At 42.0% G+C, this 12,944-nt stretch overlaps 1 protein-coding gene across 4 annotated transcripts in view; it reads left to right on the plus strand.

Moving 5' to 3' along the window:
- The window catches only part of LOC132821968 (anoctamin-7-like), a 107,382-nt gene that overhangs the window by 23,473 nt on the left and 70,965 nt on the right, over positions 1–12,944 (plus strand). For 2 of the 4 annotated variants that reach the window (XM_060835005.1, XM_060835006.1), the window contains exons 3-6: positions 1,651–1,735; positions 3,447–3,628; positions 6,896–7,003; positions 12,092–12,228. In XM_060835005.1, coding sequence (XP_060690988.1) covers positions 1,651–1,735; positions 3,447–3,628; positions 6,896–7,003; positions 12,092–12,228 — 512 coding nt within the window. The remainder of the gene's footprint in view (positions 1–1,650; positions 1,736–3,446; positions 3,629–6,895; positions 7,004–12,091; positions 12,229–12,944) is intronic. The other 2 variants (XM_060835008.1, XM_060835007.1) reach the window with 2 other exon arrangements.

The following is a 12,944-nucleotide window of genomic DNA, read 5'->3' on the forward strand; positions in this document are numbered from 1 at the left end:
CAGCTCTAACTCACCATCAAAACTCTCAACTCCTTTACTGCCTCTGATTTATCACCTGAATCTTGAGAAGGTTCCTCAAACGAAGAATTGGGAAGACTGGAGTTGTTGGCCTCCATTCCTGATTCAAACTCTGTTTCGTAGCGACCACCTCTACCCCATTTCTGCTATGGCTTGCCATGTCTTTAGCTGCTTAGGGCTGAAGATCTGGGATACCTTCCCTACCTCCTGCTCTGTTTTCCTCCTTTAACTCGTTCCTTAAAACGTACCTCTTTTTAGAATTAGAATTCCTATAGTGTGGAAACAAGCCCTTTGGCCCAGTAAGTCCACACTAACCCTCTGAACAGTATCACACCCAGACCCATTCCTCAATCCTATTACTCTACTTTTCCCCCTGATGCATGCAGCTAATCTACCCATCCCTGAACACTACAGGCAATTTAGCATGGCCACTCCACCTAACCTGCACATCTTTGGACTGTGGGAGGAAATCGGAACACCCGGAGGAAACCCACGCAGACATGGGGACAATGTGCAAACTCCATGCAGGCAGTCACCAGGGTCCCTGGTACGGTGAGGCAATATTGCTAACCACTAAGCCACCGTGCCACCTCTGCGATCATGTTTTGTTTTGTCATTTGTCCTACCATCGCTAGATGTGTCAAATATAATTTGTTCAAGTTCCTCAGGATGTCTTACTTTGTAATAAAGTTAAAAGTGCTATATGAGTGCAGGTTGTTGTTGGCCCACTCACTTCTGGTTTCCCTTTCTTGTGCCTTGAACAATATTATTGACCATCTTTGCCCCTCCCTACGTGTTTTATGACGGCCCTCCAACTTATCAAGTTTGCCATCTTTCATTCTTTCTCTCAGTTCTATTCTTACTGACTTGAAATTAAGAGTTATCCCAGCATTTCCTGCTCTAACTCACTTTCTTCCAGGACTAATTACCTATATTTACTGTACTATACACACACAATAAAACATCCCCTCAGTGTTTCACATGATCTAACAAGGTTTGAAACCGAAGCATATGAGAAGGTCAAATAGTAAAAGCTTGGTCAAAGGGGAAGGTTTGAGGAAAGTGGGATAGAGAGATGCAGGGGCTTGAGGAGAGAATTCTGGGGTTTGGGCCCTCATTAGTAGGAATGATGAGAGCACTGAGAATCCACAACCTCCTGACACAGGGGCAGCGCTCCGAAAGCTAGTGCTTCCAAATAAACCTGTTGGACTAGAACTGGGCGTTGTGTGATTTTTAACTTTGTGCACCCCAGTCCAACACTGACATCTCCAAATCATTGAGAATTGGGAAGGTCCCAAAAGAGGCAGAGATACTTCGGAAGGCTGTAAGGCTGAAGGAGATCGTGAGGCAGCAAGAGGAGGTGGAGGGAGGGAGGAGGGGATTTGAAAATGTTTTATAACCAAGGTGGTACTTAACCGGAACCCGGTGTAAGCCAGAGAGCGCACTGCTGATGGGGTGGATGGGATTTGCCGTGAGTTCAGCAGACAGCAGACAGGATGGGGGTCAGGGTGTGGTATGTACGAAGCTAGTGAGAAATGTGTCAGTTTGAAGTTTAAATAAGCATCCTCCTGCGCTAACTCAGAGACTTTGTAACTCCTAAAAACACATTAATTGCCACATTCCTCTACTTAGGTCAATGATGGATTCATAGAGTTCACAACAGACCCACAGGAAGAAGAAAAAGTGAACTTTTTCAGTGATGGGAAAACCAGAATCGGTGAGTTTTGTTCATTTACTGCCAACTTGGTTTGGGGAGCTTTTTAGTTTTTGGTTTTAATTTGGGAAGGGTTCAAAATATCTGCACTAAAGGGTAAAGGGGATGATTGTGATGCGACAGGATTCATAATCCAGAGGACTGGGGCCATGGGTTTAAATCTCACCGTGACAATTGGTGGTGTTTACACTTGAGTCAATTAAAATGTACCATTTGAAGGTCGTACCTTTGATTGTTGTAAAGACCCATCTGCTTTACTAATGCCACTTTAGGGAAGAAAATCTACCATTCTTGGCTGGTCTGGCCTACACATCACTCCAGAGCCACAACAATACTTAACTGCCCTCTGATCTGCAGAGTAAAAGGGATGGGCAATAATTGTGTTCGGGGCATCCCTGCTCGCGATGTTCACATCCCACAGAAGGATAAAGGAATAACATTTGCATTGATCATTGTTCCTTGCTCAACACTGCTCTGTTGAGTACTCTCAGAGAAAAGCTAACATTCCATTTTGGATTGACAAACCAGGGCAGGGCTTGCAAAGTTAATGGTAGAGCCCTGGGGAATGTTAACATCAACTAGGTTAAAAACAATGACTACAGATGCTGCTGCCTGAACTGCTGTGCTTTTCCAGCACCTCTCTAATCTAGACCCTGGGGAATGTTGTTGAACAGAGAGACTGAGTGGTGCAGGTACATGGTTCCTTGAAAGAGCCATCAGGGAAAGACAGCATGGTGAAGAAGGCATTTGGCACACTTGCCTTCATGAGTCAGAGCATTGAGAAGTTGGGATGCCATGTTACAGCTGCTCAGGACATTGGTGAGGCCAATTTTGGAATACTGCACACAGTTCTGGTCACCCTGCTATAGGAAGAATGTTATTAAACTGGAAAGGGCGCAGAAAGGATTTACAAGGATGTTACTGGGACTGTAAGGTTTGAATTATAAGGAAAGGTTGGATAGGCTGGGACATTTTTCCCTAGCATATAGGAGGTTGAGGGGGGATCTTGGAGAGAATAAATAAGATGAATAGCCACGGTCTTTCCCCAAGGTTGCGGAATCCAAACTTGAGGTTTTGGACATAGGTTTTAAGAGAGGGGGACAATATAAAAGGGACCTGAGGGGCAACATTTTCCACACAGAGGGTGGTGCGCGTATGGAATAAACTGCCAGAGGAAGTGGTAGGTGCAGGCGCAGTTACAATATTTAAAAGACATTTGGGCAGGTGCATGGATAGGAAAGGTTTAGAAGGATATAGGCCAAACGCAGGCAAATAGGACTAGTTTAGTTTGGGAAAGGTAATTGGCATGGACGAGTTGGACCGAAGGGTCTGTTTCTCTGCTGTATGATTCTATGACCAGGGTCAGAGAAAAGCTTCCTTTACTTTGGTTATGAGAATGCTCCTTAATTCCAGTCTTGTGTAAAATGCTTCGGCTCCACTTTGGCAACAGTTATGTTTCCCATGTTGTTTGTGCCACGTGAGGTTGACATGTTACTGCGGTTTAGTGGTAGATTTTGAGCTAGCTGTAAACTGATTGAGGCCACCAGCCTGAGTGCTGACATTTAGCTTCTGATTGAGCAAGTTGGATATTTCAGTCCCAACTTTTGCTGTTCAACTTGGAGGGTTCAGCGGAGAGGATTTGAAGATTGAACGAAACCTGGCAGGGAGACAGGAGAGATTAAAATACTTTTGTGTTCTTCGACATTGATTCCAGATTTTGTCCTTGTGTGGGAAGAGGAGCTACAGAAGCTGCCTGAGAGCGTGAGAGCTGAAAATGTGGACGGTGCTAGTGAAACACACCAGGAAGCGAAAGTAACCACAAAACTAGCCCAGGAGACGAGATGGAGAAATAAATTTCTAGATAACCTTGGGAGGAATGGCCTGCTCATGGAAATGGTAGGTTGGGATGGGAGGAGGGAAATGTTTGTGGGAGAAGGTAGGAACGTCAGGAGAGAGTAGGTTTGTTAGAGAGCACAAGGAGCAGGGCATTGGGAGGGGACAGTATGGGAGCAGCGCGGGGGGGGGTAGGTCATGCAAACATACGAATTAAGATCAGGGCCATTCAGCCCCTTTAAGCCTGCTATACCATTTGAAAGGTCATGGCTGATCTGGGTGTGGCCATGACACCATTTTCCTGTTTCCTCATAATAATACCCTTTGACTCTGTTGTTTAGTCAAGAATAGCCTAAACCATAACATTATGGATCATTAATTATAGTTAAAGCAGAATTAGATGGATTCTTGGTAGGCAGGGAATGAAAAGTTATTGAGGATGGGTGGAAATGTGGAATTCGAAACACAAACAGATCTGTAATAATCTGGTACATCAGGGTAATAGAACAGAAAGCAGAATATTGTGTTACAGTTACAGTGAAGGTGCAGAGAAAGATCATCTTGAATATATGAGACATCCATTCATAAGTCTGAATACAACGGGGAAGAAGCTGTTCTTAAATCTGTTTGGACGTGTATTCCAACATTTATATCTTCTGTCCAACGGAAGAGGGTGGAAAAGTGTCTAGCTTGGGTGGGAAGGCTCTTTGATTATTTTAGCTGCTTTCCCGATGCAGCTGGAGTCAATGGAAGGAAGGCTGGTTTATGTGATGGACTGGGCTGCATTCACAGCTCTCTGTAATTTCTTGTAGCCCTCAGTTGCCATACCAATCTGTGATGCATCTGGACAAAACTTGGTCAGAGTCACTGTGGACATGCCAAATATCCTTAGCCCCCTGGAGAAGTAGAGCCACTTGAATGGAGGCACACTTTTGAAGGGCTGAATGGCCTACCTCTCCTGCTAATTTGTTAATCTATAAAGGAACATGCCTGGCGCAGTTCACTTGGAACCCACTGGTGTTGTTATCTCAACAAATGTATGGCCTTGCCTCTCCCTAAGCAAATCATCAGCTCGAGGGGATTATTCTCCACCTGGTTTTGCATATCTTGCCTATTTGCATGGTTTATGGAACAACAGAGCAAGAATTGCATGAGATATTTCAGAACTCCCAGTGGGAGTTTTGTAAAAAGAATATTTCTGCTGCTTGGAGGAGCACCACCCAGTGTAGAGAGCGACTTGAGGATTAATGCTTTTATTTCTTTCTTCAGCATACAAAGATCACTATTAACAGGTACAGTGGGATCAATGTAAACATCCATTCTAACATTGTTTAAACTTGCAGAGAGCATAACCTCTCCTTTTACGTCCTGGTCCTTTAACCAGCTTGAATTTACCTGCTGCCACTTCACTAGTTCCTGTGATCAATTCACAAGGAACCGCATCATCATTAATACATGCTGAGTTCAGTTTTGAAATTCTGGAGTTAACCATTTCTAAATTTTGTTTTAAGTTTATATTCTCTGTCCCTTTTCCCTCTGTCCCCCAACTCTGCAGGGAATTCAGAGCTGTCAGCCCCTCGCCATTTTCTGATAGCCTGCCCAGACGACCCATTCTCTACATACACTGAATGAGTGATGACTGCTGCCCCACATTGACAGCAGGGGGAGCTCTCTACTCCCATGCACTTGAACAGAAAGGTAGAGCCTCAGTTTAATATTGAAGACAAGATATATCAAGACAGCCGGTGGAATTTAAATTCAATTAATAAATAACTCTGGAATTGAAAACTAATCTGAGTTAATGTTGACCATTAAATGGTCATCAATTGTCATAAAGACATATATCCCTGACTCATGGCTTTTCTTATCAGCCACCCTTACCTGTTCTGGTCTTCACGTGACTTCAGACCCACAGCATTGTGGTTGATTCTTAATTGTGTCCTGAAATAGCCTGGCGAGCCTTTCAGTTCAAGGGGAACTAGGAATGGACAACAAATGTTGGCTTTGCCAGTTAGGCCCACATCCCATGAAAGGATCAATTAAAAACAAACAATTTTCATCTGATAGCTGTCTCCATACTGCACAGAACAGCCAATCAGTTATGTGCTCAGCTCCTTTTGGGGACTTGTTTGCTTAAATTTAAGCTAGGCGGGGTGACTTTGACTGGTCAAGGCATTGCCCTGAGAAATGGACCACTGATGATCTTGTTGAGTTGAAACAGGTGCAGTACATCTTCTTTCTGTTTGCAAAGAACAGGACTTCTGTGGCTTTAAGAGGTGTGTTTTTCTTTTTAAGAGAAAGATTGGGGGAAACAGGTGTTGAGCAGATCGTGAGAAGATAAATACCTGAGAGGCCTTTTTTTTTAAAGTTGGAAGAATAGAAGCATCCTGAGTGGTTGTGGTGAAGTTCTCACACATCCAGGATTTTTAACTAATCTTTCAGCAGTTGTTGCTGGGTCTCAGAAGGGTTGGAAGGCAGTGAATCTGTCTCGACTGCAACACTCTCTGTCTCTGAGTTGTCTTTCAGAATTGTCTTTTGATTTTATTTCCTCCTGGATTAGAGAACTGCATGTAAGACAATCTGTCCTCTGAATTTGCCATTTTGCCACCTGTGTGCTTATGGGATGTTACTATATTGGAACGGTTACTGTTCAGTAGTAAAATAATCTATTATTCTGTTAATTTTTCCTCTAGAGTTGTTATTCAAAGTTCCTCTTTCTTTCGTTGTATTTGAACTATAGTGATCAAATAAATTGTGTTTCGCTTAATCTCAAGTAGTTTGGCCAATCAAATTTCATCTTGAATACAGCACCTCACATTTAGCTTTAAAATAAGAAAATGTTAGAGTCTAAGCTACCTCCTTGATATATTTTGAGGGGGTCTGATCTGGACCATAACACTATGTATTAATATAGGTAGCTTCTAGTACATGCAATTGAGTCACGCTGTGAACCCTGACTGACAATCCCAAATCAGTCGTCAGTGTAATTATTGGCACACTCGGGATTATTTAGCAAACATTGTCCAATTATGGAATGACACCTAAAGTTGGACACTGTTTGGAATTTTCAGGAATGGGCTAGTTGGGTACAGTCAGTTGCGAACAGCTGAAGAGAAAAACTATATCGGGTACAATTTGCCCATCTTTGGCATTAAACAACCAAAGTTTATAACTAGCATCACACTAGCTCTGAATTCAGGTGAGAATGGTTGGCTAAGGCTCCAGTGGTAAAGGGATTAAAATGGGGGCAATTCTCCAGAAGCCAGTACTGGAGGAGGACAAAGAGGATTGTGGAGATTGCTTGGTCATTGGCTGGATTTATCTCCACAGCATGAGACACAGAATGAGAAGCACAGAATCCATTACGTTTTGCTGAGCGTTCCATGGAAGGTGCTGTGCCTTTATGCTGAGGACATGAAGCTACACGTTCCACTGCAGGTTGGTGAATTATCTGTGGACAGGATCAATCTTTACTTCCTTTAATTACCTTCAAGCCTAGTTTTGATCCCACTCTTTACTGAAGACAGTAGGACTCATGCTACTGAGCCTCACCTTCCTCCAATATTTCCGGTTAAATTGAAAAACGTTGTTTATCCAAAGCCTGGCATGAATTGTTCTGGTCACAGAGTCAAAGAGCTGTACAGCATGGAAACAGACCCTTCAATCCAACTCGCCTATGCCGACTAGATATCCTAAATTAATTCAGTCGCATTTGGCCCATATACCTCTAAACCCTTCCTATTTATACCCATCCAGATACCTTTTAAATGTTGTAATTGTACCAACCTCCACCACTTCCTCTGGCAGCTCATTCCATACACACACCACTCTCTTGGAGAAAATGTTGCTCCTTATGTCCCTTTTAAATCTTTCTCCTCTCACCTTAAACCTATGCCCTCTAATTTTGGACTGTGCTACCCTGGGGAAAATACCTTGCCTATTTACCCTATCCATGCTCCTCATGATTTTATAAACTTTTGAGGTCACCCCTCAGCCTTCAACACTCCAGGGAAAATAGCCTCTGCCTTTTCAGCCTCTTCCTATAGATCAAGTCCTCCAACCCTGGCAACATCCATGTAAATCTTTTCTGAACCCTTTCAAGTTTCACAACATCCTTCCTATAGGAGGGAGACCAGAATGGAATGCAGTATTCCAAAAGTGGCCTAAACAATGTCTTGTATAGCCGCAGCATGACCTCCCAACTCCTGTACTCAATGCACTGACCGATAAAGGCAAACATACGAAACATTTCTTTTAGATTAGATTACTTACAGTGTGGAAACAGGCCCTTCGGCCCAACAAGTCCACACCGACCCGCCGAAGCGCAACCCACCCATACCCCTACATTTACCCCTTACCTAACACTATGGGCAATTTAGCATGGCCAATTCACCTGACCCGCACATCTTTGGACTGTGGGAGGAAACCGGAGCACCCGGAGGAAACCCACGCAGACACGGGGAGAACATGCAAACTCCACACAGTCATCTTCTTTACTATCCTGTCTACCTGTGACTCTACTTTCAAGGAGCTATGAACCTGCACTCCAAAGTCTCTCTGTTTCAGTAACACTCCCTAGGACCTTATCATTAAGTGTATAAGTCCTGCCCTGATTTTCCTTTGCAAAATGCAGCACCTCACACTTATCTAAATTAAACTCTGTCGCACCAAAGGAAATAGTTTCTTATTATCTACTGTATAAAATCCTTTAATCATTGTAAATTTGATCACTCCTGAAGCTTCTATACTCAAGAGAATAGAAGCCTTTTGTTTGACAGTGGCCCTCATTAACCTGTTACCATCACTGTGAGGGAACCATGAACCAAAATAATTACATTTACAAAATGATACCAGAGGGAAGAAATTGCCAATTAGATTATTGCCTTCAAATAAATCAGAATTGAAATGAAATAACACATACACTTTTTCATACATGAAGGTAAATTTAACTTTAAATAAAATCGATAAAACGAAAGTATCACTCTCACAAACACCAGACATGGTATTACACAGCGCCACATTTCGATAATGTGCTGTTAATTACTCACACTGGGTCGGTCAGAGTCCGATCTGACAAGAGCTTTCGTCTTCAATTTTCGGTATGATTGCTATCAGCAAGGTTCATATCCACAAACTGTTACGATCTGGGGTTAGCAAGTCAAACTAGTTCCACCTCACTAACACTGGATTCACAACATAGTGAAATTACAACATTCAATGTCTCTCATTTTGTCCAATTGTTCCTAACCAGTTTTTACAAGCAAGAGAACTTGAACACCAAGTTTATAACTTAAACAACAATTAACAATTTATTATTAATACTGTAACTTTAGCAGGACAAAGCTAAACAACAAGATAATCTAATTAATATTTATGATTTAAAACCCATCTTCTTTGTCCATAACCCAATTCTCATACACTCAGACTGAAACACCAGCACGGTTAAAGGATAAATTAAGAAGAAAATATAAGAATTGTAATTTGCCAGTTCAATAAAATTAATGATAATACCAAGCATTTATGTAATTCTGGGATAATGAGTTATTTACAATCATGTAACTGTATACTTAATTTCAAAGTCGTTGGAATACAAACAGTTTCAGTAGAATTGTACTTATTTCTTACAGACTAGATTTCTTTTGACAGAATATTCAACAGCTCTATAACTGGACAGAAAACTAGAGTGAAAGCAACAGCCAGTCCCAAAGCTTCCAAAATCACTCTGCATCTGCCAAAACCAATCAGGGGTGGTTTTCTCTTTTTTTTTCTCTTTTGTCATCAATATTCTCTGTGGTTCGCTGGTTAGTATCAGACCTCCCTGACCACTCAACATCTAATCAGCTGCCAGCCCTAGGAATAACAACACTCAGTGCTGAATCATCTTCATTTTGTTTAAATTAGTAATTAAGTTGCATTGCCTTTCTCTTTTTTTAACCTATTCTTCTAATCAAACTGTTCAGAGATGTATCACACACCATTCTGGAGCAGGTGGGGCTTGAACCTGGGCCTCCCGGTTCAGGAGTCGGACCCTAAGTGGTGATATCTTCCAGCCGGTTACCAGGAGCAAACATCTGCATTTGTTTTCTTTTCTTTTAAAACTTGCAGCTGTCCAAAGTTCAACTCTTAATTCTAACAAAAGAAAATTGAGAAAAATAAAGCAAAAATAGCGAGTGTCTCAACAAAATGTTCTCTCCCTTAGGTCATAGTATCCTGATTGTGTAACTTTTAAGAGTTCCCTACCAACCAGCCAACCAATAACGTCCCTGTTCACCATTTACCTATGTCTGGGAAAATATACATCAGCATCTCTGAACAATTCACACAACTTTGTGGATTTAAGTTCTGTTCTTTCTCCTCGCCCAGTACTTCCAAAGCTCCTATCTCACTTTATGCCAAACAGAAAAACTGACCTCTTCCTGGGAGCCATTTTGCTTAATATGTTCCTCTTTCTGTCCCTTTCCACTTTCTCTCTGTGTCTGCATCTCTTCACTGACCATCTTCACCCTCCAGCTCCCCTACTTGCATCAGTAGCTCTCCTTTCTGTCTGTCAGCACAGAGCTTCATTCTCAACTTCCTGTTGGTACTGCTTTCATATTAAGGGTCACAAGGTCACATGAACTAATATGTTTATTATCTTACTGTGCTGTTCCCAGGTCACCATAGACATTTTAAGTCTGCTGTGTTTCTGATGTATTCGTGGTTCAATCCCTCTAAGGCTAATATATCCTTCCTGCAATGTGGTGCCCAGAACTGAACTCAATGCATTTTGTGTGGTTCAACCAAAAATCTGTACAACTCGAATGTAACTTTTGCCCCTTTTGCATTCCAGCCCTCCAGATAAAGATTAACATGGAGCTGGTGTAGATGTGGTTAAAATTGGGAGTTCAGATGCACTGCAACGGGATGGCTATGTTTAACAGACCACGATTAGGCAGCAAAAGACTTTCAGAGATTTTATTGTAAATCTATTGTTGAGGACAAACAACAGTTTCCATCTTTTCCTCCTGGACCCTTTCCCTGTCTAGAAGCCAAACCTCCTCACAGTGGAGAGGAACCAAACACTTTTTCTTCTGAAAGCACACTACCAATTGACCCAAATAATCAACAAATGAACATTATAAACACTGCCCACCAGGGGCGATGCAACATTAACAAAGATAAAGGAATGCTAAGGAACCCGGCACTTTAAGAATGTAAGAAATAGGAGCAGGTGTGGGCAGTCTGACCCACTGAGCCTGCTCGGCCATTCAATAAGATTGTGGTTGATCTTTTCGTGAACTCAGCTCCACTTACCCGCCTGCTCACCATAACCCTTCGTTCCTTTACTTTTCAAAAGCCTATCTATCTTTGTCTGAAAAGCAGTAGCTTCAACTGCTTTGCTGGGCAGAGAATTCCTCAGTTTTACAATCCTTTTGGTGAAGAAGTTTATTCTCAACTCAGTCCTAAATCTGTTTCCCCCCCTTATTTTGAGGCTCTTCCCCCTAATTCCAGTTTCACCTGTCAGTGGAAACAAGCTTCCCTGCTTCTATCTTATCTATTCCCTTCATAATTTTGTACGTTTCTATAAGATGCCCCCTCATCCTTCTAAATTCCAGTGAGTATAGTCCTAGTCTACTCAATCTCTCCCCATAAGCCAGCCCTCTCAATTCTGAAGTCAACCTGGTTTATTATTAACCCATTGCCAAATCACGATGCTAACGAAATAAAGCAAACAACAAATTATGTACCAATAACAAAAAAGAAGGAAAGTGAGGTTGGCACTAAATTAAATGGAGTTGGATGGGGAAATATTGTGGTGCCCATCTCTCTCAAAAACTCTCTCTCCACCAAATCCACTAAGCATCAGCTATTCTCAGTCAGCTCTGTAGCTGCCCTGGTTAACCCTTAAAGGGACTTATATTTCTTACCTGACAAGCTATCTAGTGGATAAGTTCCTGGATTCAGATGCCTTTCTTCCCAGGTCACCAAAAGAACTGGAAATTGATGTAGCAGAAGGGCTGGTCATAATCTTTCAATCTTCTCTAGATGACAGCGTGGGTGACAGAGGATGGGGAAGGGAAAATGTGACACCCTTGCTTAAGAAAGGATTTAAGGGTATGCATAATAACTACAGTCAATTTAATGCCAGTAATAAGTAAGGATTTAGAAACAATCATCAGGAAAAAAAGAATCAGCAAACATAAGTTAAATATGGATCACCAGCATTGATTTGTAAAAGGCCGATTGTGTTGGACCAGTTGATTTTGTTTTGGTGAAGGAACAGAAAAGGCCTGATGAAGGAGTTGCAGTGGATGTTGGTCGACTCTAAGAAAGTGTTTGGTGAAGGGCCATATAAAAGGCTAGTTGACAATAATAGTGGTTCAAAGAACAAAAAGGAACAGTGTCAGCTTGGATAACAAGTGATCGTTAGCACAAAACTCCTGACCTGAGCTTTATGGACGGTTGTTTCGGAAGCTGACTCAACCGAGGGTGGAGGGTTCTGACACAGCTGCAGCTTCACTGACCCGGACTTACTGTTCCTTTCAGGCCTCTGTAAACTCTCACTCCAATTGGTCAGAGGAGTTGCTCTCGAAGCTGGGAATCCACAATATCATGTCGGAAGACTTTCCAAACACCCCTATGGAGTATTACACCTGCCCATTCCGACGCTCCAAGTTAGAAAGGTCTGTATGAATTCAACTCTATTAGGTTGTCAGGCCACCCTGTCAAGGAAGGAGGAACTGCATTCCTATAACGCCTTTCATGACCTTACATTATCCAAAAGCACTTTACGGCCAATAAATTGCTTTTGAAGTAGAGTCATGGTTGCAATGTTGGAGACAAAGCTGCCAATTTGTGCACAGCAGCAAGCAATGCAATAAATAATCAATTAGTTTGGGGATAAAAATTGATCAGGGTGCTGGGGAGTGGAATATCAAGGGAAGGAAGTGAGGTTACAGAACCTTGAGCAGAGCTCACCTGGAGACTCAGTGCAGTTTGGGAATATTCAGCCACGATATACCACAGATTTACTAGACCGATGAATGACTGAATTAGCTTTATTGCCACATGTACTCAAATAAGTACAGTGAAAAGTTTATAAGTTGTCGCTTACAATGCCATCCATCTCAGGTACAAAGGTACTTAGGTACAATCCTTAGTTACAGAACAGAAACTGAAGGAAATGAAAGTTACATTTCAGCTTTACAGAAAAACAAGACACAAAGTTAAAAAGACAAATATCTCATTTCAGGGCTTGAAAAATTACCTTGAGGGCAAATTACAAAAGTTTATCTTGAATCTCTATGGGCGAATCAAACATCCCAGAAATGGTCTAATAAAGATGTTTACAATGATAATGTTAGGGCAACATGTGTTAATGTATTTACAGTAAAATCTA

This window comes from Hemiscyllium ocellatum, chromosome 13, assembly GCF_020745735.1.
Source record: "Hemiscyllium ocellatum isolate sHemOce1 chromosome 13, sHemOce1.pat.X.cur, whole genome shotgun sequence".
NCBI lineage: Eukaryota > Metazoa > Chordata > Chondrichthyes > Orectolobiformes > Hemiscylliidae > Hemiscyllium > Hemiscyllium ocellatum.